Below are 27624 nucleotides of genomic sequence, written 5' to 3'. Positions count from 1 at the left end.
CGCCATGCCTCATACCACTTTATTTCTAGCATAGAGAGGGGTGACAACTCTTTCCTACCTTTTTGTTTGCAGTTTGTCTTTCCTTCCCTCTCCCATTGTAGGCAGTGGTGGTGGGGAGTTAAGTACACCAAGCTCCAGGATTCCTCCTGTGGAGAAGGCAAAGGAACAAGGGAACCCAACATTCCCCACACCACTGGCAGAACTTGCCCAAGATGTACCAGACAGCCTCTGACAATCTGGGTACAGTTGCTTTGCTGGGGCTCCCTTCTGGATACTGGCGTACCCCTCGCAGCTGGCCTTCTAACAGCTTTATTAACTTATTACAGTGCAATTTATTATTCAGAAAATTCGTATCTGAACATACATGACAGACTAAAAGCAAATGTCCAGGAATGTCATTATTTCATGTTATAAATATTAGTAGTGGCTGATCTGCAGCAAGAGCCCTCTTTACATCTGATTCAGCTAAGAGCTGAGCCTTCATGACAGCACTGTAGTCATGGCAAATTTTATTATATGCTTTCCTTGGGTAGCTTCCATGAATTAAAATGCAGTATATGGGTTTGCCTCCTTCTAAAAGGCTATTTGTTATACTGGTCTTAAATAAAATTTTCAGTGCAGTCTACAATAAACAAAAAAGAAACAATTAGGTAAATCGTTATTTCATTTGTCTGTGGACCAATTTCCTTGTTTTTGAAGCCTTGGCCATTTTTAAAAACATAGCAAGTGACATTACTCCTAAGAAGCAATATTGTTGAAACAAAGCACTCACGGTTGTTGAGATTTAGCTACAGTGGACCTCCTAAATGTTCTTCCAAACTGGGAATATACTGCCTTTCTAGCAAGGTACCCAAAGCCTTCTACAGTTTTAAAAACTGTCTTGGGGAGAATGGTTGTAATCCAGACAACCATGTCAGCAAGAACCGGTTTAATTCTACCACGTGGCAATTAACACCCTGAGACAAACCGCTGCATTCGGAATGCTGCAAGCAGTTGATTTTTACAAATTCCAGCTGGACCTCAACTGATCTGAATGAACTCAGACTAAGGTACGTTCTGAAGCTTAGTTATCCACCAGCTTCTTACCTTCTCAAAAAAAGTATTAAAATATATTTAAATGCAATTTTATACTGGAATTTCTAAAAGTGTAATTAATGCAGAAATGGGATGAAATTATGGGGATACGTTTACTGGGGATTATTGCAAGGTCATGTGCAGTATCCAGCCACATTCAAACAGAACACTACCCATCCTACAGGTCCTTAGACATCCAGGGGCCAGTAATAGCCAACACACAGGTATGCTCTTGAGGTTACAAATACAGTGGTACCTCAGGGTTGCAAACTTACCGTATTTTTCGCCCTATAGGATGCACTTTTTCCCCTCCAAAAATGAAGGGGAAATGTGTGTGCGTCCTATGGGGCGAATGCAGGCTTTCGCTGAAGCCTGGAGAGCGAGAGGCGTCGGTGCGCACCGACACCTCTCGCTCTCCAGGCTCCAGGAAGCTATCTGCAAGCCTTGCGTGCCCAGGGGAACTCCCCCCGGGCGCGCACGGCTTGTGGGCGGCAGCTGGCAGCGCAGAGCACGGGGCGCCCTTTGGAGGACGCCCCGTGCTTCGCGCAGGTTTCCGCAGTCTGCTGCCCGGCGGGCGGGGCGTCCTGAAGCAGAGCGCCCCGTGCGCCAGATAGTCATCGGCCAGCCCCACAAGCTCGGGGGACAGCAGGGAGGCGCAGCGCCGCCATCCCACTGTTCCCCGACCTGGTTTTTGGGGGGAAATAAAGGGGAAATTTTTTTCCTTTATTCCCCCCCCCCAAAAAAAAGTAGGTGCATCCTATGGGACGGAGCGTCCTATGGGACGAAAAATACGGTAATTTGTTCTGGAGGTCTGTCCTTAACCCGAAACCGTTCTTAACCTGAGGTGCGCTTTTGCTAATGGGGCCTCCCACTGACACCGTGCCACCGCCGTTTTCATTCTGGGGCAATGTTCTCAACCCGAGGTACTACTTCCGGGTTAGCAGAGTTTGTAACCCGAAGTGTTTGTAACCTGAGGTACCACTGTAACCACCTCCTTATGTGGCAAGTGGCACTGCTTCTCGAGTAATCTACTAGCTAAAATAACTCAATGGCAATAACGCATACACAGTAACAGATGGCATGGGGGAGTCCACATCACTCACCTGCTTCTGGTTGTGTCACTGCTGTATACCAGGACAGAGGGACAAGGCAGAGGTCTCTCTTATCTCACTGTCCTCTCAAATCTCTTTGTACCAGTATGCAGCGGCACTGCAACAGAAGGTGAGTGCTGCAGTCCCACCAACCCATCCACTGCTCTGCATACCAGCAGTTCTTGTAGAATTGCACTTTAAGCTATAGCTCTTTCTTCCAGGACTTGAACACATACATAGATACTAAGGGGGAATTAAAAAGATAAAATACTTGCCTGCAACAAGTAATGAAAGGAGCAAAAACTGCATACAGACCAGAAAGAAGAATGGCGGGCAATCGCTGTTTATCTGTAACTGCAACATGTAAAGTACACACAAAAATTTATCACAGATGAGTTACAGTCTCACATTAGTGGTGCATAGATGAAGTAAACAGCAGCAACATAAAACACATAAGAAAAATAGTAACAATATCACATTAACAGCTTCAAGGAAATACAAGTCAGACAATATTAGAATACTGAATTTCCACCTTTAGCATCCCCACCCCTTTCCAACTTATTGTTGCAAATTATCAAGCAGCACTTTTTTCTTTAAATGGTCAGATGTGTAGGAAGCTAAGCCTAAAGGAACAATTTGACTAATATAACCGAGGAATAATTATTTTACTTTGGTAATTCTAGACCCGAGAGCTACAACCCAGCCAAAGTTAAGCACAGTGAAGTCTATATCAATGGGAGAGATGACTGTTTTTTGTTGGGTTGTGGTCAATGTTGTTCCATGTGAAGAACACTGATTTGATACTTTGTGGTAACCCAGGGTATCTTATCTACTCATCTATCTCCTGAGTTGAAGTGAGCTGCGCCAGGTTTAGGCCTCACCAGTGTGACAAACACTTTGGGAAGGAGGAGGAGATCTAGGCATTCCTTAATCTGTCCTGCCTTTACTGCAAGCTGTACATGTCTTTGCTTCTGCTTCTATGTCCTTCTATTCTGACTTTCTTCAGGCTTGTTTGTTGTTTTCATTCTCTTTTTCTTGTCCTAAGAGAGACAGAGAGTGGCTGGCTGGCTGGCTGGCTGGCTGCTTGACCAAGCATTTGATTGCTTTCATAAGTGTTTGGGGCATTTATGGTGAGTGCCATTTGTCTCTCATCCCCAGTCGCCATCTTTGTCCGCTGGAGCAATGGTTTGCATCCCAAGGGAAATGCAGGAAGTGGCCCCTGCTGACCTTCCCAATAAAAAAGCAGCTGCCAAAGGGGAAGCAGGCCCTGGATTGCTCCTTCTGGCATTCCATGGAGGACACAAAGCAGTTCAGGGTGCCCAGAAGATTGGCAGCACCTTGGCAGAATGTCTAAAGCTGGCTTCGCTTTCCCACATCCCGGAGGCAGAGAGGTTCACCCATTTCTGGATCTGCAAGGCCAAAATGCTGACCCGTCAAGGCCCATTTGATGCAGCTGGGCTGCATGGCACTGCAGCTATAAGAAGTGAGGGAAGCTGCTGTGAATATTCTGAGAAACTTGAGTCAGGCGGCCTGAGGTAAACAATGGATTAAGGGCCTTGGACCAGGAGGTGGAGTGGTAATGGCTTCCCTCCTTGCTTGGGGACCATCTTGACTGTGAGTCCTGGAAGACCTGCTACTCAGGATACTTACAAATTCTTGTCGTGGGGTTCAGGATTTTTTGTTGGGGGGAGTCAAGATTTAATTTTTGAGATATTGATTTTGCTGTTTTTGATACAGTGGTACCTCTGGTTAAGAACTTAATTCGATCCAGAGGTCCGTTCTTAACCTGAAACAGTTCTTAACTTGAGGTACCACTTTAGCTAATGGGGCCTCCCGCTGCCGCCACTGTTGCACAATTTCTGTTCTCATCCTGAAGCAAAGTTCTTATCCAGAGGTACTATTTCTGGGTTAGAGGAGTCTGTAACCTGAAGCGTATGTAACCTGAAGCGTCTGTAACCCGAAGTACCACTGTACTGATTTGATTTTTTTTTGTTCATGATCATGTTTGATCATGTTGTGTACATTTTATTTATCACTCATGGCTACTTTTGTTATGTTTGCAGTTATGTAATTATTTTCATGTAAACTGCTTTGAGAATGGTTTTAACTATGGATAGGCAGCATACAAATAAACAATGATAATGATAAATCTAGTTGAAGAGCTGTCTGCACCTCTCACAGGTGTGACCAAGTTACCTGACTCAAAGCCAGTGACTAGATATAGTCCAGTTCCTGCTCCATTTACATCTGTGACCAAGGATGAGTGGAACTCTCTGCTGAAGTACAAAAAATATGCTTGTTTTGGCTAACAAGTTGTATGTTCTACAACTTGACATTACAGAACTGCTGAAAGTACCTTCCTGTTGCTAATCTACTCTGCCACACTTTACACCTGAAAGATGGTGAAGCACAATTTGGAGATGCCACTGAGACATGCCTAGATTTCACCCTGTGCACCTGAGCTCCAAAAAACAACTGGTTCATCTAGGCACACTTCTGGACACAGTAAGAGGGTTTATCCCCTCAGCACTAGACAGACTAATCTGAATTAAAGCAGCCACCAGAAGTCCCTTAACAGCAAAAAAAGTGGTCATTACGCAGCTGTCCCATGCCTTTGGGTGTGCATATCAGTATCACAAGCACCACCTTGGGCAAAGCTCCATGCCAAGCCATCACAGTGGGTGCTACTGCCTTAGAAGCACTCACCAGTGACTGGTGACAGCAGGAAGACAGCATCACATCACGATTCCACATCATCTCTGCCTGGCCACATGCTGGCGGACAAATAGCCACAACTTACGTAAAGGCACACCCCTTGGAAGATCCAACTCGAGCCATCATCACATTGGATGACATCCTGCTGGGCTGGGTCTCTGTCAACATCTTTCAATTCAGGCCCAGTGGTCTCCTGTGAAGGTAGCCTGTTTTGGGGTGGGGGGTGTCAACTAGCTCAAACTCACAGCAGTCTACCTAGTGATTCAGCACATCTCCCCTCAGTTTTGCCTTTTTCACATCATTTTGTGCATAGACAATGCTACAGTCAAATCATATTTGAACAGGCAAGGAGGCAGAAGAGGGAAAGACCTGCAGTAAGAAGCATCCCTCCTTACTGCAGAGAGATTTGAGGCAGACAGATTCCCTTTTTGTGTCCTTTCAGCTGCCCTCTCTGGGGCACAGGGTTTCCACATCCATCCTTGCTAGGTGGACTAAGGCTTGCATTGTCTTTGCATACAAAATTCAAAAGATTCCAGTACCAAAAAATGTGGCTGCAGCCTTTCCACCAATGCTCCTTTAGAGGATATCTGTAAAGCAGCTACGAGCATAGCCCCAAAAACCTTTTGTCAAACACTATAAAATTGACAAGTATGTCATTTAAAAGTATGTCAATTTTATAGTAAATTGACAAGCATGTCTCAGCTGAGGTTGAGGCTGTCCTTCAGCAGATCCTCCCAGATTAATTGTCAGGGTCCTGCCCAAATTGGGGTTAGCCATTTTATGTCCCAACCAGAAGAGGCTCACTCCCGCTATGGGTGCAATTCGCACCTGCCTGAAATACAGGTCTCCATAGTGTGAGTGAGCCAGTTAAGGGCCATACCCATATTCAATGAGTGTAATAAAATTTGAGAGTTGATTGGAAGTATCACCTTGTTGGGATTAGGTTGGCTGCGTAATTATCAAGCCTTGCTTTCAAGGCAAATTTACTCCTGTTGCAGTTCTACTTTTGGAGAGGGACGATTGTATGTTTGTCCTTGTTACTGTTTTATTTCATAACCATTTGGATTTCAATGCCTGCTTTCCACTTGGTGAGTCCATAGACTGAGGAATGCTGGGAGCTCCACCCCCTTCCCAAGACATTTGTCTTGCCTTTGCTGCACTGGTGGGTCCTAAAACCCAACCTCACATACTCACTCAAACTTCATAGATCTACGTTTCAGGTAGGTGCCAACCACAGTTTTTCACAGAGGAAAACCTTTTAGCCCTATAGTTAAAGAGAACCTCTTTTTAAAAAAAACCATAAACAGAGAAAGTTTCATCAAATAATGATGGGGGGGGGCTGGTCTGCTTTACAGCAATTCTATTATTCAGAGAGATCACTTAAGCACTAATGTAGAGGCTTTTAACTTTGTTCCCTTTTAAGATTAAAACAGCTACCAAACATTCAGGAAGCATACTGTGCATTGTGGCTTTTCAACCAAAAGCAATTTCAAAAGCCAATTCACAGAATTATTTTTGCCTCCCATATTTGTGACAACATACACATCCATGTCTCGATGTTAGAAAACATTTAACAAGAGAGCCTACCTAATAAACAATTAATGTCCTCAAGTATCCAATAAGTCACATGTTTATGAACTCCTGAAAACACTTGTTTTAAAACCTAGCAGAAACTTTTCTATAAACTCCATGGGACATTAAAGGTAGTCCACTTCCTACTATAAATTTAAAATCACTATTTCTAACATTCAAATAAAAGTATTGCATCCAAGTCCAGCAAGGGTGATGCGACGGGCAGAGGGAAACTTCCTGCCTGTGGGTTGTCTGCAGGATCAGGCCTTCCAAAGGCTACTCTATGAGGTAAAAGGGTGGTGGGGTGGGGGAGGAATTCACCATGATCAGTGCCAGCAATATCTCTGCCAGCACACATGCTAAGCTGTAGGCTCATAATGTACAACTATGTTCAAAGAGCACTTGAATTGGGGACACAGTATTATATTACTAAACTAGGAGCTAACCCAACTTCTCACCTAAATCACAGGCTTTTATAATATGTAGATAAATTCCAGAATGAACTTAAATGGATACTCCATTATCCAACTTTTTCAGATATCCAAAGTTTTCCTCACCTATATTAGCATTTCATGCCTCCAGCAATACAGAAGGAAGAAATTCCCTCATCAGACTTTTTGTTTTCACTTCAAGAGGAGAAACAATATATAGAGTCTACAGAATGTGAATACTGCAGTAGAGAAGAACCAGAAAATACTCTACAAAAATATAGTTTTATACGCTTTTGGTAGAATATCTGCAGGTACAGAATAAAATACTTTAGAAAAAAAAAAACCTGGCTAACAGAAGGACTTAAGAGTGTTGCAGACTGCATATAAAGTGCTTTAACTACCAATATCCAAGTTTTGAGTATCTGGAAACTGAAGTTACTGCTACAATTTTTGGGATGATCTTCAGAACTATTTAAAACTTAATATAGAAAGAGAGGTTTACTAGCCCATTTTGTATCAATGTACATGCTAATAGGATAATTTGAACATCTATCATTTTAGTCTTACCCTCAAGCCCATATTTCAAAAGTCAATACACCATCAGTTCTTACTTGCTTTGAATTAAGTATTAAACTGGTGTGTTTTCATGTACCTTTTACATCACCTGATGTATCCACTTGCCACTTAGCCATTGCTACCGTATTAGTGAAAGATTCCCAGCAAAACTGTTGCCCAAGGATTGTAAGCTTTCTACAACACATACAGTTGACCACCCTGATCCAAATAACATTGAGCCATGTATAGAAGCACACTCGCATACACAGCAGCCAGAAGGACCAGGATGGGAGGGGAGCAGCACATCTCTGCACTAGTCCAATGGCAGACTGGCATTGGCTTCGAGCAGTTATTAAACTTGGGTGAAAGCAGGGGGAAGTGAACATTTAAATCTTGCAACTTCTCACTCTACCTCCAACACACAAGTGCCTAAATAAAACTGTGCTGTGTTGAATTTTACTTAAGTTCCTAATCAGAACTGGTCTGTGTTTGAGGGGGTCTGATGGGGAATAGGGGATACCAAGACAGACTGTGGGGATCCCCAAGAAACAACTGGGATCTGAAAGAGGCCTCTGTTTCCCAACCCTCATCATTCTGACAGAAAGCATGAGTGCAACAGCCTTCTCCTACCCTATCTTCTTTAGGGCAGCATACCAATGAGTCTGACATCTTCCCAGTTTTGCTCACAGATAGCTAAGATGAGTCTTCTTCATTCAGTATTTTGCTGAGAACTGCATCATAGTAAGGACTGAAGACCATCTTGTTGTAGTCAACAAGGCGAACATACTTGATAGCAATTTCCTCCAGCTCTTTCTGAATAGGGCCTAATCCACCAGGAATGGCAGGAAGAGATTTCTGATGGCCAGAAGCAAGGTAGCTCTCCAGAAACGACTGGATTCTTGAATCTTGAGAAGGGAAGTAAATTATTAGTAAGACTTACTGAAAGATCCCAAATTCCTCTTTTGATAATACGCATCAAATAGGCCCATTATGGTGCTTAATTTTTATTTTCATACAACCATCTTATCGTAATCACAGACAGAACAAAATCTGGAGTTCTTTTAGCATCATTTCACCTTCATTTCAAACATTCCCATGTATCTCTGCTTCCCAGTTCCAAGAGGAACACCACCACTCATAGACAGAAAACTCAAACCTAACATCACTTTTCAGTAATACTTCAAGAAAACGTTTCATTTTCCAAAAGCAGCCCTTGCTTCCTGGTTTTTTACCTCCACACCTTGACAAAGTAGCTTTTTAATGGTTATGCTAGGCAGTGGTTGCAGGCTCCTGCCACTTCCCTTTACAGGATCCAGCACTTAAGCATAGTTTCCCATTACATGAAAACTTTGAAACTGGTTTTTAGCTTCCAAACAAGACAGAGTCATTCAACCAAGGTTTAATGTTGGTTGAATACCTTGGCTTGTTTTGAAGCCATTAGTCATAGTTTCAGGATATGCATCTAACAAGAAGCTATGGCTCAGTCCTGGCTTGCTTTTGCAGCTCAAGAAAGGGAGGAATGAAGCAGCAAGAAAGGGGCTGTCTACAAGTGCATACTGCTCTTGAAACCAGGATTTTTGGCTTAGTCTTATGATGTGCACATGCAGCCAATACAATCTCTTATCTCAAAACGAGTGCATTCACACATTTGAAGCATTACTATCCCCTTCACTTTACAAAAATAAGATATACCCATGTCCTCAAATGTATGTTTGACTTAGACATGCACAACTATTTCAGGGAAAAGAGCAATCATCTGATCTACAAAGCATACCTATCAGTTTGCACACAGTGTTATTAGGTTTGGCCACAGCCTGGATCTGCCCTTTAAGCTCCGTCTCCTTCTCAAGTGTGAAAGGTGTGAATCCATGTTGGGAAAGGCAGCTATTAACTTCAGCACAAATCTTTTCACTTACGACAGCCAATGCTTCACTCAAGTTGAAGGAACTAGAAAAAGATGATCAAAATTCTCTTATGTTTTAACAACTCATAAGCAAAATGGAATTGAATTGACAGGTTAGCTAATGTATGCCAATCAAACAAAACATGAGCTATACAAGTAAAAACCTTACAGACTGAGGGAACATTACTGGAGGAATCATCACACACCAACCACTTCCTTTTTAAAGAGGGGATTTGAGTTCTCAAAGAAACAAGTGGGTGTGTCTATATTGGGTGGGGGTGTCAGCAATTTCCTAGATACAACTGGGAGCTACATTAAGAAAAATTCAGACTCATAACTCTTCAGAATGCTCTGCGAGTGCACAACATATGTTTAAATGTTCCCCACACAAGAAACTACCTATAACCCTTTCCCATTCCATTTTATTTTTTACATGTGAGAGTATCAGGAGATTCCCACAGCCCTGTATTCTGAAGTGATATAATCAAATGTGAAGATTAGAATTATCCGAAAGGCTATTTATTCCTCATAATGGAAATTCCTCATAATTTCTAAAGCCTTTTACTACTTGGAGAAGTAGGGAAGAATGTGCAAGTCTCATTCAAAACAGGCCTGAGATCTAGTTGAAACTGATGTCTATATCATCCTGCATCACCCTACAAAGGGCCCCAAAGGCACATGGTACTCACGGGAGGTGTAGACCTGTCAGCAGTACCCGGATAACCATTTTGAGATTGGCCGTAAATGCTGGCAAGCCTGAAAGCGCTGTGCCTGCAGCATTGAATGTTACCAGAAGAATCGCTCCAGTTAAGATAAGCTGGTCCAGTTCCAGCTGCATTTCCTGGAAGCGGCTCTGGTCCATTAGCACAGTCTGGAAAAAAAATTTTTTTAACACAACAGAGGATAGTAAATTCAGAATGCAGGGAGGAAGGCGAGATGATGTAACAGTTATATAGTGTAAGCTCTCCACATCCATTTCCTAGTTCAGGAGATTGTCTGGTGAAGGAGACAGTGCTTCTAAAGTTAACGGCAGCACCCTCACCTCAATCCTCTGGTCTAGCCAGGTGCAGTACTAAGTATCCTTGCAAGAACAGCTGATCCACCCAAGCCTCAGCAAAACATGTCAGGTCAGCCCTTTCATCCACGATAAGATTGCAGGTGAGCATAGACCTGTTCCAGACTGACTAACAGCTCCACTTGACAAGAGGACTCAGTGTATAAGCTACCAGGAACTTCTGGATGAGCAGAGGGCCCCAAAAGAGCTGACAAAGACCAAACGTCAAGACCTCTAGCCCAGATGGTAGTCAGCCTCTCCATTTAAACTATGCCTCCCCGCTGCCCACAACCACTGAGGATGAGGCAGCATTATGGTAGCTGCCTGCCACAAACAAGCACATCTTGACACCATCAGCCAAACGCACTGTATGCAGCATAAAGATTAGGTTCAAAGATGATAATCTAAACACCACCAACAACAAGCACATCCCACATTGCCACACAATCCCATATTCATCCCCGTCCTTCACATTCAAAGGGACTTGCCCAACCAAGTTCAAGTGTATGTCTGAATGCACCCTACCAATCCATACATTGTTATAGTAATTGCAGAGAAGCAAATAGTTACCTCTGGAAAAGGCTTTTGCAGATGATCCCATTTGAGGAGCTTAAGGTATGCATGATTCTGTACAGCAACAGGACAGAGCACAGGAGCAGTACTGGTAGACGTGGCACCATGATCAATAGCAGGCACCATTCTGGATCTCAGGTCATCCGCAGCTTCTTGCAGCCACTCAGTGACGAAATCTAAGGAATCTGTTTTGAGGGAGAAACTGACTTACCAGACCATTTTCTCATCAACCCATTTTCCTGCCTATCTATTTGAAATATTTTTATACCGCCCTTGGTCAAAACAGATTGCACAGAATGGTTTGTGCAATATATGAACAAAATAAAAACAATCAAAACAGTTTAAAACAAAAGACATGAAAAAAGCTGACAAATAAGATGAGCAGGTGTAAGATGTGAAACAATACTTAAAATGCCTAGGGGAATAGAGAGGACTCTCATCATCACATCTAAAATATTTCATACTTGGAGCACCACAGCTAAGATGGCCTTAAGAATGAAGGCATGTTGAATAATTCTACCCAAGGGCCTACTGTTTCTGGATTTTCAGCTGACTGAATTTTTTTAGTTTGTTAATAATTTGGCTTTAAAAACTGAAATAGATATCCAGACATTTGCACTCTGAATGCTTATTTTTATTAGCACTGCTCATTTCCCCCTAATAAAGTAAAGTCAAGTCGTGGCTGACTCTGGGGTTGTGGTGCTTATCTCGCTTTATTGGCCGAGGGAGTTGGCATACAGCTTCTGGGTCATGTGGCCAGCATGACTAAGCCACTTCTGGCGAACCAGAGCAACCTCTAGGTCTGCCTCTAGGTCCCAGCTCACAGAGGACCAACGCTAGGCTGTAGTAATGTACAAAAGTCTTTATTGAAGTTCAGTTTCCATTTCAAAGCCACAGCGTGCAGCCCTACGTCTTAAACCCTAGATCGGCGAAGTCCCGTCTGAGTCTCCTCCCCTATGACACCAGTTTAAGATCCTAGCCCTGCTCCACCTTTTACGCTGCTCTCTCCTCCTCTGGGTCCTCCTGCCCGCTGGGGCATTGCCCTTTCTGGACTCCTCTGACACTGAGTCGCTTAGCTCCTCCCCCTGCCTCCGGCAGGCTTTAGGACCCGGTTCCCAATCCTCATTCTCTGCTGTCCCACGCTCCTGTACATTTGAACTTGCCTCTCGCGCCAACCCAGTGACCTTCCTCCTGACCGTTACACTACTTCTGTCACTGCTTCCCTCTTCCGGGATACTGGCCAGATCTGACCTCCCCTCCGTTGTCTGACTCTCCGATGGAGGCGTGGTTAGCCCTGACTCCTCTCCTCTCCCTGCTGGGGGAGACGCTACTCCCGATACCTGTGACTCTTCCCCCCCACTATGCTCCGGTGGGGAAGCTGGTCCTGATTTCCAACTGCTGCTCTGGGAGTCCCCGCTGGCCCCTTGCTTCTGGGGTGTCCCCCTTGGGACCCCCTTTGCCCTGGCCACCGGCGCCCCCTTCTGTGAATCTTCCGATTTGCTGGAGAGGCTCATGGAATCTCTCGGGCCACTGTCATCTTCTCCTACGCTGCCCTGAGATTCTTCCCCTTCGCTCTCCATCTCCCCTCTTCCCTGTGCTTCTGCTCCTGAACCCCTGACAGCACGGAAACGCCGTTTACCTTCCCGCTGGAGCGGTACCTATTTATCTACTTGCACTTTGACGCGCTTTCGAACTGCTACGTTGGCAGGAGCAGGGACCAAGCAACAGGAGCTCACCCCGTCGCGGGGATTCGAACCACTGACCTTCTGATCGGCAAGTCCTAGGCTCTGTGGTTTAACCCACAGCGCCACAGTTATGCTAAAACTGCAATCTTTAAACTGCATTGCATGCTCCCATTCATGGCACTGAGGAACACCCAAAGTTTATGCAGAAGGACCTCCCATATACAGCTCATCAGACATAAGCCCCCCTGAGTTCATTAAGCTTTCTGCCGTTCATGGGGAGTTATTTTGGCATAATTATCAAATTAAGCACTGAACAGTTATGATGAAACAGCTTAATAAATTTCTCTTTTAATAAACAAAAAGCAGATCATTTAGCAATGCAAAATAACAAAAACCGTACTTGGTTGTTTCTCATAAAGTTCCTGAAACTTCTTCCTTTCATATTCAACTGACTGCTGCATTAAATGTGGCCTTATGCTGGTGACAGCAAAATTAGCCATGTCCATTTTCATCAAGTCCAACACAGAAAAAATCTCTCTGCAAAATCAAGAAGACATTTCAAGCAGGTGTGTGTAGTTATTTAAGGACATTTATAAATCACTTAATGTTTTTTTTAAAAAAAAAAAACCCGAAGCAATGCGCAGTATTTTAAAAAATGGTATCAATAAGAAATACAGCATGTCTAAATGCCTGCAATAAATCAAATCACATGCCCCCCCCAAATTGCAATATTTATCAAATGTAAAAGAAAGAGATAAAGCAAATGAAAAAGTGAAGAGCTAAGGGGGCAAATCATATTTAAGTAATCTAACTAAAGAACTATGTGGGGAGAACTAGGAACAATCCCCTTTTAAAGAACAGGAAGAAATACAGTGCTTTCTAGAGAACTATTCTGTTGGCATATGTATTATATGCTAAAAATTACCTTTAGCAGTTTTTCAGATCACCACTGCCCAATTCTTGCTTAGATGATAAGCCTGAAACAGCTTCAGACTGCAGTTGGGGCTTACATGAATTTATGCTCATCTTTACAAAAACAAAGAGCCCCCTCCCACACAGAAATTACAATGTCAGGCAGAAGGCTGGACTAGAATACTTTCCCATGTATCTGGTATCCAATGTGGAAAAAAATCTTTCTCCTCCTTTCCCTTCCCCTTCATCATTGAGGAACATACAAGCAAAATATGAATTCCCACCTCAGTATGACATGTCAGCTAAAGCTGTAGGGAGGAGTAGACATAAATGCCACATTTTGTGCGTATTTAGGAGTATACATGATTTTATTTACTTTCTAAATTAGCTGGGGAGGGAAATCCCAATTGCAATGAATGCCTCTATAAAAGTAGTCTTGATAAAAATATAATTTCCATATTATTCACTATTTTTGCACTTGCATTTTCACCAATAACTTCTCCATTAAACAAACACGAACACACACATGTATGATTTCATTGCTACATGCATAATTTTTGTATTCTGCCAATGGTTATCAAAAACATTCAAAGTATTTTTCCATAGGCAGATACTGATTTAATGTGAGTACCTGAACAGGGGAACAATTTCATGAATGTCTTTCAGCTTCTTAATTTCCTCATCTCTAGCTGGAGCACAGAGCGTTCCCATCATTCCAATAATGAACTCTGCCAACTTCGAAATGTCAAGGGCCCCATTCTCTGCCTCCTGTTTTATCAGCTCCAGGTCTAGAGCTTCGGTAATCTGATTTCTTAATCTAGTATGGCCAGGCAGCAAAAAAGACAAAAGTGTCTGAAAGAAAGCAATGTTCCTTTGTTAGCTCATAGCAGTATTATGTTGCTGTATCAATCAACACTATTCCAAAGTGAATAACAGTTGCAGCAATATTGTGTTACTAGGAAAAGTAAAATAAGGTCAAATCATTAACAGTTTTAATAGAAGTTTTCATTCACTGTGTACAGAAGAACTGTTTTGGGGTTGTATCCAGTGAAGTAATCCCATGTGTACAAGCATTTCTGCTTGCTCAAGAACATTCCCTTCCAACCCTCTGGAGCATATTTGGGGGATGGAATGTGGGGAGAGGGAGGGGTAGTTCCATTCTGCAAATGGGAGCTCTTGCACAAAAGGGATTACTTTGCTGGATGCAACCCTTGGTTTCTGGAACAGGGGATTAACAATGGTGCTTATGTGTGTATGCATGCATAAACTCCAGTGTATTGAAGGGTGACAAATTCTGCTCCATTTTATATCCTTAAACTCACGTCTGATGCTTCCATTCTGCAAAGTGGTGTCAAGGAGGGACATCAGCAGGGAAACAGGGGGTGTGAGAAAGGGCACTTAACCTGTTCTTCAACTGCCACTTTGCTGAAATTTTAGAATGATTATTTCCACCACAAACATGGATCTGAAACAGAGATGGCGTTGCAAGAGAGGGTAGGATTAAGCTCCACTTCTCTTGCTGCCGCTTCTTCCCTGCAAATCTCCCTCTACTGACCTCACTTTGCAGAGGAGAAGCAGTGTGCAGGTTCTGAAGATACGTGGAGACACAATGAGTAGTTCCAGCACAGATGTTAAAGGGGCTAGGGAAGAGGAATGAAATGCCTCAGTCAGTCAAGTGGCAGACTGTGACCGACATAATTTTTCACTAGTGACAGGTTGTAAATTGGATTATGAGACAACAGAAACTGTTTGCCATACTGATTCCAGAGCACAGAGAGGCAGGGCTTAAGGCTATGAGTCATTATGGAAGCGCTGCAAAGCTATCCAAAGGATTCAGGTGTTGCCTGCCACCAGTCCATGCCCTTATGAAACAGGGTCAATGCTGAAGACAAGACACTAGACTAAAGTTGCCATTGGCCTAAGAAAATAGGAACTGCCTTGATAGATCAGGCCAATTAATTTATCTAGTCTTGTACATTGGCTCCAGCACTACCCAGTCAAACGCCTTTGTGAGGCTCGAACAGAACATGAGGATCTCTATTTGTCTAAATCAAAGATGCTTCTGAACATGCCCCATTGTATGTTTACAACTCTTTGCAGATATTAGCAAACAACGTAGATGAAGTCCATCTGGAAGATAATATAAACACTTGGACTTTCAAAAAGCTTTTGACAAAGTACCTGCAAAAGGAACTTAGCAGTCACAGGAAAGCAGGGCAGAACCTTTTTATGGGCTGGTTACTAGTTAGAAAACAGGAAGCAAAGAGAAGGAAGAAATGTACTGGGAGCAGGAAAGAGTGTAGGTCTCTGTACTGGGATTGATACAGCTGCAACTACCCTTAAACAATGTAGAATCATGTATGGACAAGAAGTATGCTTATGGAAATACATTAGCCCCTCTTACCTCTTTGATCTCTCCCACAAGTTTAATTGCATGATCATATGATGGTGGATCTTCCTTTAGCTGTGTTTCCAGGCAATCCCAAAAAGCTTTGTGGACAATATCCCTTACTCTTCTTTCAAGGCTGGCAAGCAACACAACAGGAGAAGAAAAGTGAAATGGTAATTCTAACACAAAGCCAAGTACAATAAGCTTGTGATGCTTCGGGGGGGGGGGGGGCAGGGAACCATCACTAGCAGTTAGATGGTTACTTGAAATGTCCAACATTACAGTTGAAGAAAATACATTGGTAGAGAACAAGATAATTCACTGCATCCAAGAGGAAGTTCTAGCTCAAAAAGAACACGTAAGGGAGACTCTGTCGCCAAAATGGGATGAAAAGGATAGGGGGTATAGCTGCCAGAAGGGCTGGAAGGTTTTGAGAACTCCCTCCATAAATAATATGCAAAACAGCTTCCTAAATGAGTTGTGTGGTGAATGTAGAAATTTGAATCACAGTTGATTGTGTGTGTATTCTGATGTAAGCATTTTATCTCCTCCTAGGGCAGGAATGCTCTTAATAGACTATGTACAAACATGAACATAACGTTCCCTGACTATATATAGGATATAACACTTGAGCTAGATGTACAAAGCTAACCTTCATGGCTATATGAGCCTGTTGCTGATGGCCTCCGGGGACAGGATGTGGTTCACAGGGTGAGGAGGATCCCATGCATTTGGTTCATGGCAAACAGAATATGGTGTATCCACTGTTAACAAGCTTATGTTCTCTCAACAAATGCCTGACCAGCCACAAGATTTTCTGTATTTCTCACTTCCATGTAAAAACAGTGAGATGTTTTAAACTGATTTTTCCCCACCCCTAGATCCACTAGTTGTGGTGCTGCCTTTTCGTACAGCAAAAATTATATTTTTGTTTTAAACTTTTTATACCCGCGACAATAGACATCATACCTGTTTTCTGGCAATTCGGCTGGCTTAATCTGGAAGCCTCCATTGACGACAATTTCATGGGCCAACACCATGTTGGTAACTCCTTTTGCCGTTTCCATTAGCTCCTCCACTGATACAAACTGAGGAGGGCTGGCTGTAAGGCAATGAAATATACTTCAGCAAAATGTCCCATTAATTTAAAAAATGGTAAATTAACAAAGATGACTGTTCCCATCTCACTGAGCATGGCCTGTATTATTTTAAAGTTTACAGTTCCTAAGAATTGATAAGGATGGATAATCAAAGATACCACTGGAAATAGCAGAAGTAAATGTCCACTATATTTCAATAATGTCCTCAAAAAAAGATAAGCTATCTAATGGTGCATCTCAACCTTTCCCAGTGTGGTGACTTCCAGATATAGTTGGCCTGCAATTCCCGTCATCCCTGACTGGCTGGGGCTGGTGGGAGTTGGTCCAACAAGATCTGGAGGGCACCAGGTTAGGGAAGGCTGCCATGTTCAGTCTGTGACCATCCTGTGGAGTTTGTATGCTACCATCATTTTGAAGCTGCACAAAGAAGTGGGCTGTTTACAGGTCATTCTGTGCAATTCCGTGCCTGTAAAATTCAAAGATGAAGAGAAGGAATATGCTTCTCCTCACCAAGGCTTCTGAGAAAGGAAGGTATGGTCACAAAAAGGAAAAAGTGAAAGCTGTCAGATGGGCAGAATTTGTGCTACAATAACATCAAAGAGGAAAATTGGAAAGGAGGGCTGTTAAAAGGAAACAAAAGATATAGCCCTTCATCAATAAGTGAGGTATGCTGAATTCATGACATTGGAAGCAACCAAAAACTCTGCCATTTAAGGAAGAAACAGAAAGGAAAAGCTGCAAGATTTCCAGCTTCAGGAAATCAAAACTGAGATTGGACTACAAATAAGCATAGGGCAGTAGTCTATTAATGTGCCCCATTAATGCTAGGATTCTCACTTTTGCAATGAGATTCCTGCATTGCAGCAGGTTGAAATAGATGTTTGGACTAATCTTGTGAAGAATATAAAGAATGTAAAGTGAGAAATTAAGGAAAACTTATGGGAAGGATAGGAAGAACAGAGGTTATGGCGCCTGAAGTATAAAAGACGTGTGGTGTAAACGGTGGAAGTCTTTTAAAACATTTTAATTAAGTCTGATATTTTGCAAGATTGAAATATAAAATTGTATGCAAGTATAGATCTGAAATTGTTGTTTATGGTGAACACTTTTCTATTCTATAAATTTCCATTTTTAACTTTTCTTTCTTCTTTTATTCTCTTTTCCCCCCTTCTTCTTTTTGAATATCGCTTTACAGATGTATAAATAATTATGTTCATGTGTATACGTAAGAAATTTGTTTCTTTATTTCTTTTCTTATTTGATATTCTTTTTTTTTAAACATAATATTTATTGAGGTTTCAAATAAGACAAATAAACAAAAAGACAGAAAAAACACACAAAACAAGTATACTTTCAGTCCTTATTTTCTTATACCTTATTTCCCACGACTTCCCCTCGCCTCCCCCTCTTGTATTCCAATTCCCAATGTTAGTTCAACAAGTTCTTACCCAATTTTTACCTTATTTCATTGTTATGCTTAAATCCTTTTAATAACACATTTCAACTTATTTACCTCAGTCCTTCTACTTAAACCCTTTTTCCAAGGTCGACCCAGATTCCCTTCCACGGATTTCCCAATTTTATATTAATACCCAACCAAAAATACAAAGTAAGAAATATCAAAGAAAATATTTATACAACCTTTGGATTCATCAAAACCCCACCCTCCCTTTCCCAGTTTCGATCCCCAAACCAATGTCCATCAGTCCATCTGCTATCAGCCTGGCGATCTCACATCAGAGGCCTTTAGTCTCTCTCAGTTCCTCTTTGCCGGTTCTTTAAATAGTCCTTTATATTAAACCCCGAATCTCGGAGGAGCACAATCCCAAAAAAGTCCATATTTCTTCCGGCCAGACCTCCATGTTTAAAAGAATTCATGAATTTAAATGTCCCAAACGCTCGAACTTCCATCTTATTCAAATTTGTGATCCATAAATCTTCAGGTCTCCATCTAGGTAGGTCTCTTCATTCTTCATTCTCCATTTCAAGCCAAATCTTCATCATCCAATTCTTATTTTCCTTTATGACCTTCCTGCCAGGCCTCTGGCCTTCCTTAGCCTTCTGCAACATTATAACTCCTCCTTCCTTTCCCTCCAGATCCTCATGTATCTCTTCCACTTGTTCCACTTTCTCAAATTTGTCAAGTTTCTTTCCCTGCTCAGCTGCAAAATCTTTTGTTTCCGCTACAGGGGCTTTTGGTTCAAAGACGAAAACTTGAGTCAAGTCCTTTCCATTTTCAGTAAAGTTATTTACTGTTTCATTCAGTCCCATGACCCCTGTAGCCAAAATATTACTTTGTTCTTGAAGCTTTCCCAGGAGATAAAAAGTTTTGTTCAACTCAGTGAGTATCTTTCCACTTCCAGCCATTCTTGCAGTGTCCCAAAACCCCCTCTAGAGGGATCGTGGATATTTACTATCCTTCTAGTTCCAGTCCCAAAAACAAAATAGCTTATTTTTCGACAGTTTATAACCAAAATGTAGCAAATCCAACTGGCAAAAGCAGCAAAAACAATGCTACTTTATATTCCCCAACTTTGACAGCTAGTTTTGACAGCTGTCAAAGTCTTCCGTATCTTTCCAACAGGCTCTCTCACTGATCGCTCCCGGGTCCCGGGGGGTTGCGCAGCTCTCAAAATCCACTCTTATCCTCCAGCAAAATTACTTATACTGTCCAATCGTGAAATTAATAACTTTGTTCAGTTACGATAGAAAATATTCTCTCGACCTTAGTTATTTAGTCCTTGTTTTAAGATGTCTACAAGATGGGGAGACAGACTTCCTTTTTGTATCTTCCCCGATCGTGCCAAATTCAAAGAAAAAATTCCCTTTTTAAGTCCAATTTCTGTATTACTCACGGGTTGTTACTTTTTAGTCTGAATGTTCTCAGGAAAAAGTCAGCGCTCTCTGTCCATGGCATGTGGCTTCACTCAGCAGGGGAAGCAGAGGACTCTCAGCACCGCGCCGCTCCCGTCCCCCGTTCCGAAGCCTTTAAAAAGGCTTCTTCGCAGGTCGGGGGGGCGCAAATGGTGCCCGCCGAGTCACCAAGTCCACAGGCTTCCGCGCCTGTGGTTTCTAAGGGTCCCCGCGTCGCCAGCGCGGCAGAACCCGATCCTTACTGAGCCGATTCCCTCCGGAGCTCGGAGGGAATCCGCCATTAGACGTTGGCGCTAACCCAGAAGTCCCATTATTCTTTTCTTTATTTTGTATTTAATAAAAAATTTTTAAAAAAAATTAAAAAAGGAATAGATGATTCTCGGGGTCCCTTCCAACACTACAATTCTATGATTCCATTACTTTCACACCCTCTCCTTGCATGTGCCCTCCCCAAAACTGCTCAAGAGATTTGGGGAAACCATTAGAACAGATTTAGGGGGCATGTGGGAGTAGGATAGGATAAAACATTCAATAGCTCAAACAGAAGTCCTTGTGTTCACAGAACATTCATGTAGCACTACTTTGGATACAACCCACAGTTCTAACATTGGGTGTCAATCCAATGTCTTATTTCCTCCCCATGCATTGGAGTATGTGGTGCAATATCACAAAGTGAGGTAGAAAGCCTGGTTCAGCATTACTACTTGTTTAAGAAATACGTTTTATTGAATAAAAAAAACATACTGTTCAGAAAATGCTCCATTTATAGTGAGAAAATTACCTTGATGTACAGAACACAGAGAGAGAACTCCTGGAGGGTATTTTGGTTCTGAAGAGGGAAATCAGGTTTGAAGTGTAATTTTGCTTACCTTGAGGTGTATTGCCTCTGCTGGGACTTGGCGTATTCTGTCGAATCTTCTTTCTGGAAGACTGTTCAGAGTTATCCAAGTTGTCCTGCTGATTATCTTCTGATTTACCTGATATTCCTTCACTTGTATCTGGCCTGCCTGGGTCCTGGGACATTCTCAGCTTTTTGGATTAAGAAGAAAGAAATTAAACCAGTACACGCACTCCTACTGAGGCCAAATTCTCTGCTAAATCCTGTATCTAATTCAGTTAGTCCAACTAGGATTCTACCTAAGAATTTTGAGGGGAAATTCTCTGAAATTGGAGGGGGGGGGGATATGTACGGTACAGAAGTTAGACCTATTTATTTAAAAACACTTGAATAAAATAACACTGTTTCAGTATTGACAATGTTGCCTGGAGACGTTTGGGTAACAATCAACTAGTAGATCATCATCATCATCATCATCATCATCATAGCAGCAACTTTAATTTCAAATACGGAAATATAGTAGCTCTGACATCATGCCATATTAAGAGCTATGATATAGGCTGGAAAATAATCCCTTTCCCAAAGTACATGGTATTATAACCTTAATTAGTAGCATAATTAATAGATATAACACCAGGCAAATAAGGCAGTTTTAAAGTTATAATAAACTTTTCTCAGGTGGCTATATTTGACGAAGCATAAATGTATATGCATATAAAATACATGCATGCGTGACAAAATTATATGGATCTGGTTAAAGTATGCTAACATTTTTCAACAATTTCCTGGGTTTGTCACCTTTTTAATTTTGTGAAATGTAACCATGTAAGGAAATGTATGCTACTGAACAATCACAACAAAAATACTATTCAAGTAATGCTTTTTAATTAATTTGCACGTAACATTTAAACCATATTTGAACTACATTCTGTACACTTAATTGATTCACCTTATTCTCAATAAAATATTTGACTTCAAATAGTTATGAGTATACTGGGGGGTGGACTTTGATGTGTTCAGACAGTTTTGTTTACTAAATATAAGTCATACATGCTAAGGGAGTTCCCCATCAATTTAGGGCACCGGAAAACTTTCCCAGAAATGTTTCTAGAATATTTCTGGTTTTAACTTTTCGTTTCAGAAAGTGTTGTTTTCAGACTTTAGCAATGGCTTTTGTAAAAAAACAAAACAAAAACAAAAACCAGCCCCTATTACTGCTAGAACATTAATTCACCTAAAAGGCAGTAAGTGATGAAACAAGAGACCTTTGCCATCCAATGATGTGAAGATGTGCACTTGCCACCACAGATCACACACATCTACCAAACTAACATCTGTTCTCAAACAGAACACAGACTATGGGAAGCAGTTCACACTTTCAGCATCAAGTCACTGAGCAATGAGACATGCTGATGGATATGAAGATCTGTCTTTCATCTCCCCAGGAAATGCTGATATGAATCAGATACTGCCTCTCATTGCTTGACTACAAAACAAAATCCATCCCGGTAAAGACCATCTGGGATATGCAAAGCTGGCTGATTGCCTGGTTAGCTAGTCTAGAAGGGAAGCCTCTAAATCAGCAAAATGGACAAAGGAAAGGAAGAACAAAGAAGAAATGCCTCACACAACTCTTACTATAATATTTTTTTAAGAATTGCTCAGAGGTAGCAAATGGGATGTGAGCAGTCTAGGCTGGGTGGGAAATCTGACCTTTTGAGTCTATAATCCTATATCGGCATTCAGGATCATATTATAATTGTGTGAGGCTGGAAAACACATGCCCGCCCTTAGAGGCCATTACCCCAGCCTCTCCACAATGCCATTCATGTTAGTGGAGTCACATCAGCATTCCAAATGCATGTAGGCTGCCCCATGAGATGGATCTCCAAGCGCTCAAGGTTCCAGTTCATGGGGCCACTTGGAAGGGTGTCACCACCCCCCAGGAGCACCCTGCAAAACAGGGCAGGCAGGGTGACTGATCATAGTCCCACGCCCCAGCCTCATGTGATCATAGGCACATGATCCTGAGGGCATGCACTAGATGATGGTAGCCTCTTTGCCATTTAAATGAATTGTCACATAAATGAATTGTCACACTTGTTTTGTTGTTTAGTCATGTCCAACTCTTCGTGACCCCAAGGACCAGAGCACGCCTCATTGTCACACTTACTTCTCACTTAATGTCCTTGGACCAAGCCTTCAGGGTGTAAGAAAAGGGCAGAGAGCCAGAGAAGCAGTGGAGTGAGACTACAGGTTCAAGTTCTGCAAAGCCAAACATAAGCAAGAGGTCTGGAAGAAAACCACCACAACAGAGTTAGGTTCCACAGCAGCAAATACAAAACACCATTAACAAAGGGCAGATTTCAAAAAAAGCACAGGAATCTGGCATCCCAAGCCTCCCAAATCTCTTACATGGAAGGAGGCCCTACTTGTTTAGATACAATTTATACATAAATATGCTTGTGACTGATCACAGGAATTTAAAGGCAGACTATCACAGCAGTATCCTTCCCATATGACATTTTCCTGCAGTCACACTGCTATTTTCATTATACTGTACTGTGTGCACACAAAAAATCCTATTTTGTATTCACAATGCCTCTTTCGAACTCACTAGCATCATTTGAAAAGCATTTAGAATCCACTAGGCATTCAGTCAAGTTTTCTTCAACACAACTGACACTGAGTTATTTAACATTCAGAAATATATTTCATAATAACACATAATAACACATCAATCAACATCAAACATTAAAATGCTTCCCTATACAGGGCTGCCTTCCGATGTCTTCTAAAAGTTGAGTGGTTACTTATCTCTTTGACATTCTGATGCAAAGGAAAGTTAGAATTTTCTCAGGATTCATCTTCTTGAGTTTTGGCGCAAACACAAAAGTTTCCCAAACCCAGAAGACCCAAAGTATGTATGACTGATATAATCCAGGTTCAACACTTGTTTGTATATTTAATGTATTATTCAAATTCTAGACAAAACTTCTAAAATAAATAGAAACATTAGAGCAGACAGAGCTTATCCATATTTTTGATGAAGGCAGAATTGTGTCTGGACTTCTACCAGTGCTGCCTTCAGTTTTTCAAAGTAAGTGTTGGTTAATAGCTTATGGATTAAGCAAAGAGCTTCAACAAATAGAACAAAACAAGACACCTTGCTAGATTATAGTGTACCATGTTGCTATTTTTTTTTCTCACCCCAGCTTTGGAAACAGATGACTGTATAGGAAATGAGGGATTTAAATAACCGGTTTTCCACTCTAATAATTAAAACTAAACATCCCTAACTATACCCATGATTTACACATATTTACGGTTTGCACTAAGCTCCCTGGTGTCATATGTAGTTTGAATGGCTCGGCTGTCCATAAATTGCCAAATTAAAAAGGAAGCAACCTACAATGCACCGGATTCTTCTGAGCGTGTTCAACAGCAGAACTATGCCTGTGTGACCAACTCCAGCCAAGTAGTTCTACAGCCTCTGACATCATGGAGTCTTTTAGCGTGCTCGTGTAAGTGAAAAAGAATCCAAAATAGCAACATCCCCATCAAGAAGGCTGATTTATCAGACACCAAGACAAACTAGATATGAAAATGGCAGATTCAACATGGATCCTGCCAACTCCATATGAAGTGGTGGAGTGGCAACTGAATGGAAGCAGGGATATGTGGGTTGGGAAAACTAACTCCCCCTCCCAGTGAAACTGCTGTACATCTGCTGCTTTTCTCCAGCATGATTAATTTTGGTTCAGAGTCTCACTGAGAGGAAAACAATATAAAGGCAGTTCATTGGACAAAAAAAGATGGGGAGAGTCACATTTACCATCCCTCTGACCACTTTTACATATGGGTTTTATGACAGTAAAGATTTGGGTAACCGAGATGGTAAAACCTGTTTGGGTTCTACCACCTCAGACTACAGACTATATGACTGAATCCTTTTCCTTACACACACACAAAAGATTCCCTTCACTAAATGTCAGGGAGATGAGTTCTAGCTGAGGTTTCTTCCTAACATGCTTGCCTTTATCATGTGAAATATGCTACTTCTACTGACACTTCCATCATTTTCCTTTCCCATTCAGTTCTCATCTCAACACTTACTTCCTTTTAATCCTGATATCATTTCCCCATATGATTCTCCCCCCTTGTTATCATCACTTTCCCAGACTGCCCTCTCTTTACTTTCTTCAGAAGTTCTTTGGTGGTCCCTTTCCCCATTATTCTTAGACCCACCTCATTTTTTTCACTCAATCTTTTCTTTTCTATTTTAGCATTTCCAACTTCACTTTGGTTTCGTGTGTTTTCCTCCTTTTAATGCAGTAGCCTTTGTGCTGCAATGCCCCTTAAAGGTTTATGAACTGCTTGCTAGCACAGGTGAGAAGTATTTAATCAGCCAAGTGGTTGAGTCTGCCTCTAGAAGTACGGTATGTGTTTGCACCTGCTTTTGTTTAGACTAATGAATAAACCTGATGGCTGTGTGGCGGGCTTGCACATCCTTGAGTTTATTTCACAGAACTTTTGAGAAGCAACCACCATAGCCTTCCCTATAAGCCACAGGGTTTAATTTGAGACAGGACTTCACAGCTTCAGAACCTTGGGCAGTGTGATGCTCACACTAAAAATAAGCTAATCATTATAATGACTTATTCCATAACAATGAGCCTATACAACCAACAGACACGCATTGAGAAATGACATCCATGTCAAAAGGCTATAATTTCCAGCTAGGTTTGCACCCTGCCACCTCCCAATTAAGGGGTGTCTGAACAGAAGGCAGCAAAGGAAAATGAGAGAAACAGAGCAATACAGGTCAACGAGACAGAATTCCTCTTTGATGTCTTCCAAACTTTGCAGCCAAGTTTTAATAGCACTGTTTACAGCAGGGGTGGAGAACATTGTTTCCCAAGAAAATGCCCCACCACATAGAAAAAATGGCACAGTACTGATTTAAATCAATGAAGTTCAAACCAGGTGGCTTTACAGGCATAAAAAGAAAAACTGAGGCTTCCTCCCCACTCACTTTTTCTACCTTCATGCACACATCACTATATGAATGTAGACAAGTGCTTGGAAATAAAGCAGCAAAATTTTAAAGTTTTGTATAGTCCCCATTATCAAAAGGTTTCCTTAGCACACATCAAAACAGGTTATTATAGTGTCAGAGCATGACTTGTCCTAAAGCATATACATAAAATGCATATATATTATCTTGTTTGGATTTTATTTACACCACAGCATGACTATGCAGTTTCCTAAAAGTCTGCATGAAACTCTAAAAAGATGACTACTCACATAAGCATGTAATGTTGAGGTTAAGAACTAGAAAAGCAGGGATGTGAGTGAAGTGCCAGCTATTTCAGTTAAACTATATATTTCCCAATGTGACACAAAAAAATTATCAGTGGGGACAGACAAAGCTTTGAACAACTCAGAGAGAATAAAAATAAGGGATATCAGAGAACTGGTGTATTTCTTTCTGGGGAGCTGCAGAGTTATGAAATAAAATATATCCATTATATTCCAAAACAAGGAAAATCTTCAGATATAGGATTAGAACAATAATACCCATTTAGCAAATGAAAGACTGTTGCTGCAATCCTGTATAGGGGGGGCACCTTGGTCCCAGGGGGCAAATGTCATCCTCCAAGCATCTCTATCTGGCCCTTGGGACGCTCACCACACCACACCCCCTCCCCAGGGGACCCCCATCACTGGCCCTGTTCCATACCCTTCTTTCCTGGCTGGAACGCATCCTTGAATTCTCCACCCTGCCCGGCTGGGAGAATACAGAGGTTTATGAATGTGTGTAGAAACCAGCCGACTATACAAAGGTAAAACTGAACAATTGTTGCTCTTGCCACTTTGTCCTCTGGCCCTGCCCACCACTTACATGCAGCCCCTGGTAGACAGTGGCAGAGGAAGGGGGTGCGGGGGCTGCAGTCGCCCTGGGTGTCATGGGGGTGGGGTTGAGTTTGAGGGAAAGGCAGAGGAGAGGCTCGCCCCGCCCCCCGCCCCCGAGCAGCTAGCTATGCCGCTGCTGGGAGGCTGCCCAGAAGGGAAGGCAGGCCTTGATAATGCATGCATGCCTACCTAGCAGTAAAGTCCCACTGTGCTAGTGGAGCTCATTTCCGGACAGGCGCGCATCGGGAACTGACTGGAAATCGGCTGATTTTGACAGCCCTTCAAAACAAACTCATGCTTTACGGATGTTAACCCTTGACGAATGCTTCGGGCAGGGCAAACACGGTGGAATTTCCCCGCTCTCTCCATGCATGCTGATAAGCAATGCGATCCCTTCCGATTTAATCAGGATTAATGGCCCACACAGGACGACAAGGCTCGTGCTCTCTCCCGCATCCCCGTCGCGACCCTGGCCTGGGACCCCGATGCAGCCGAATAACAAGCAGCGCCGGTTCTACTGCAGCGCCCGCAGGCGGAAGCAGAGTTTGCGGCTCTCTGGGGCACCAAAATCCGACCCCCCCACCCCCACCCCCCCAGCCCTGGTGCAGACAGGGATGGCAAGGGGCGGGGAGGGGGCAACCGGGCTGCAGGGGGAAGAAGACGTCCCGCCCACCAGTCCGCAGCCCCGCTTACCCGAGAGGGAGGCTTCGAGCGCAGGAAGACAGCAACTTTTTTGCACCCGGTCTCCGGAAAGCGAGTCCGGGCGGCGGGGGGCGGGAAAGGGCGCGGCTCCTCAACGCCAGCGCCACTAGCGGGAACTCCTCGCAATCCCCGTCGTCGTCTTCTTCCTCCTCCTCCTCCTCCTCCTCACAGGCAGCCCGGAGCCTGCAGAGGGCAGGGGAAAGCTGGCGGCTCCTCACAGGGCGCCGCCATGTCTGCGCT

General features: G+C 42.6%; 1 protein-coding gene across 6 annotated transcripts; it reads right to left on the bottom strand.

The window, feature by feature from the left end:
* Positions 1–2492: 2492 nt before the first annotated feature.
* TCP11L1 (t-complex 11 like 1) lies at positions 2493–27624 on the bottom strand. Of its 6 annotated transcripts, none has more exons than XR_013836553.1 (12): positions 27376–27623; positions 22940–23058; positions 20798–20957; positions 16924–17056; positions 15970–16090; positions 14197–14417; positions 13054–13190; positions 10966–11153; positions 10031–10212; positions 9213–9385; positions 4696–8343; positions 2493–4622 (listed from the first exon to the last, which is right to left on the bottom strand). XR_013836553.1 is itself a non-coding variant. In XM_079968362.1 (12 exons), the coding sequence occupies exons 3-12, from the start codon at positions 20949–20951 to the stop codon at positions 3187–3189; spliced, it is 1446 nt and encodes a 481-aa protein (XP_079824488.1). In that variant the 5' UTR covers positions 20952–20957; positions 22940–23058; positions 27376–27624; the 3' UTR covers positions 2493–3186. The 6 variants fall into 6 exon arrangements, 5 of the variants coding, with proteins under 5 accessions (XP_079824488.1, XP_079824489.1, XP_079824485.1 ...); XM_079968362.1 differs by having other exon boundaries at positions 2493–3205; positions 8226–8343; positions 27376–27624; XM_079968363.1 differs by having other exon boundaries at positions 2493–2519; positions 8226–8343; positions 27376–27624.

Source organism: Podarcis cretensis (genome assembly GCF_951804945.1).
Source record: "Podarcis cretensis genome assembly, chromosome: 1".
NCBI lineage: Eukaryota > Metazoa > Chordata > Lepidosauria > Squamata > Lacertidae > Podarcis > Podarcis cretensis.
Note: the sequence above shows the minus strand (reverse complement) of the source record. Positions and strands in the feature narration are given on the sequence as shown.

Excerpts from the sequence above, each read along its gene's own strand:
- TCP11L1 (XM_079968359.1), bottom strand. The coding sequence starts at position 20,951 with ATGTCCCAGGACCCAGGCAGGCCAGATACAAGTGAAGGAATATCAGGT. Across the intron at positions 14,418-15,969 it reads TTGTGGGAGAGATCAAAGAG|ACACTTTTGTCTTTTTTGCT; the intron begins GTAAGAGGGGCT and ends GCTTTCTTTCAG. Across the intron at positions 10,213-10,965 it reads TGCAAAAGCCTTTTCCAGAG|ACTGTGCTAATGGACCAGAG; the intron begins GTAACTATTTGC and ends TTTTTTTTCCAG.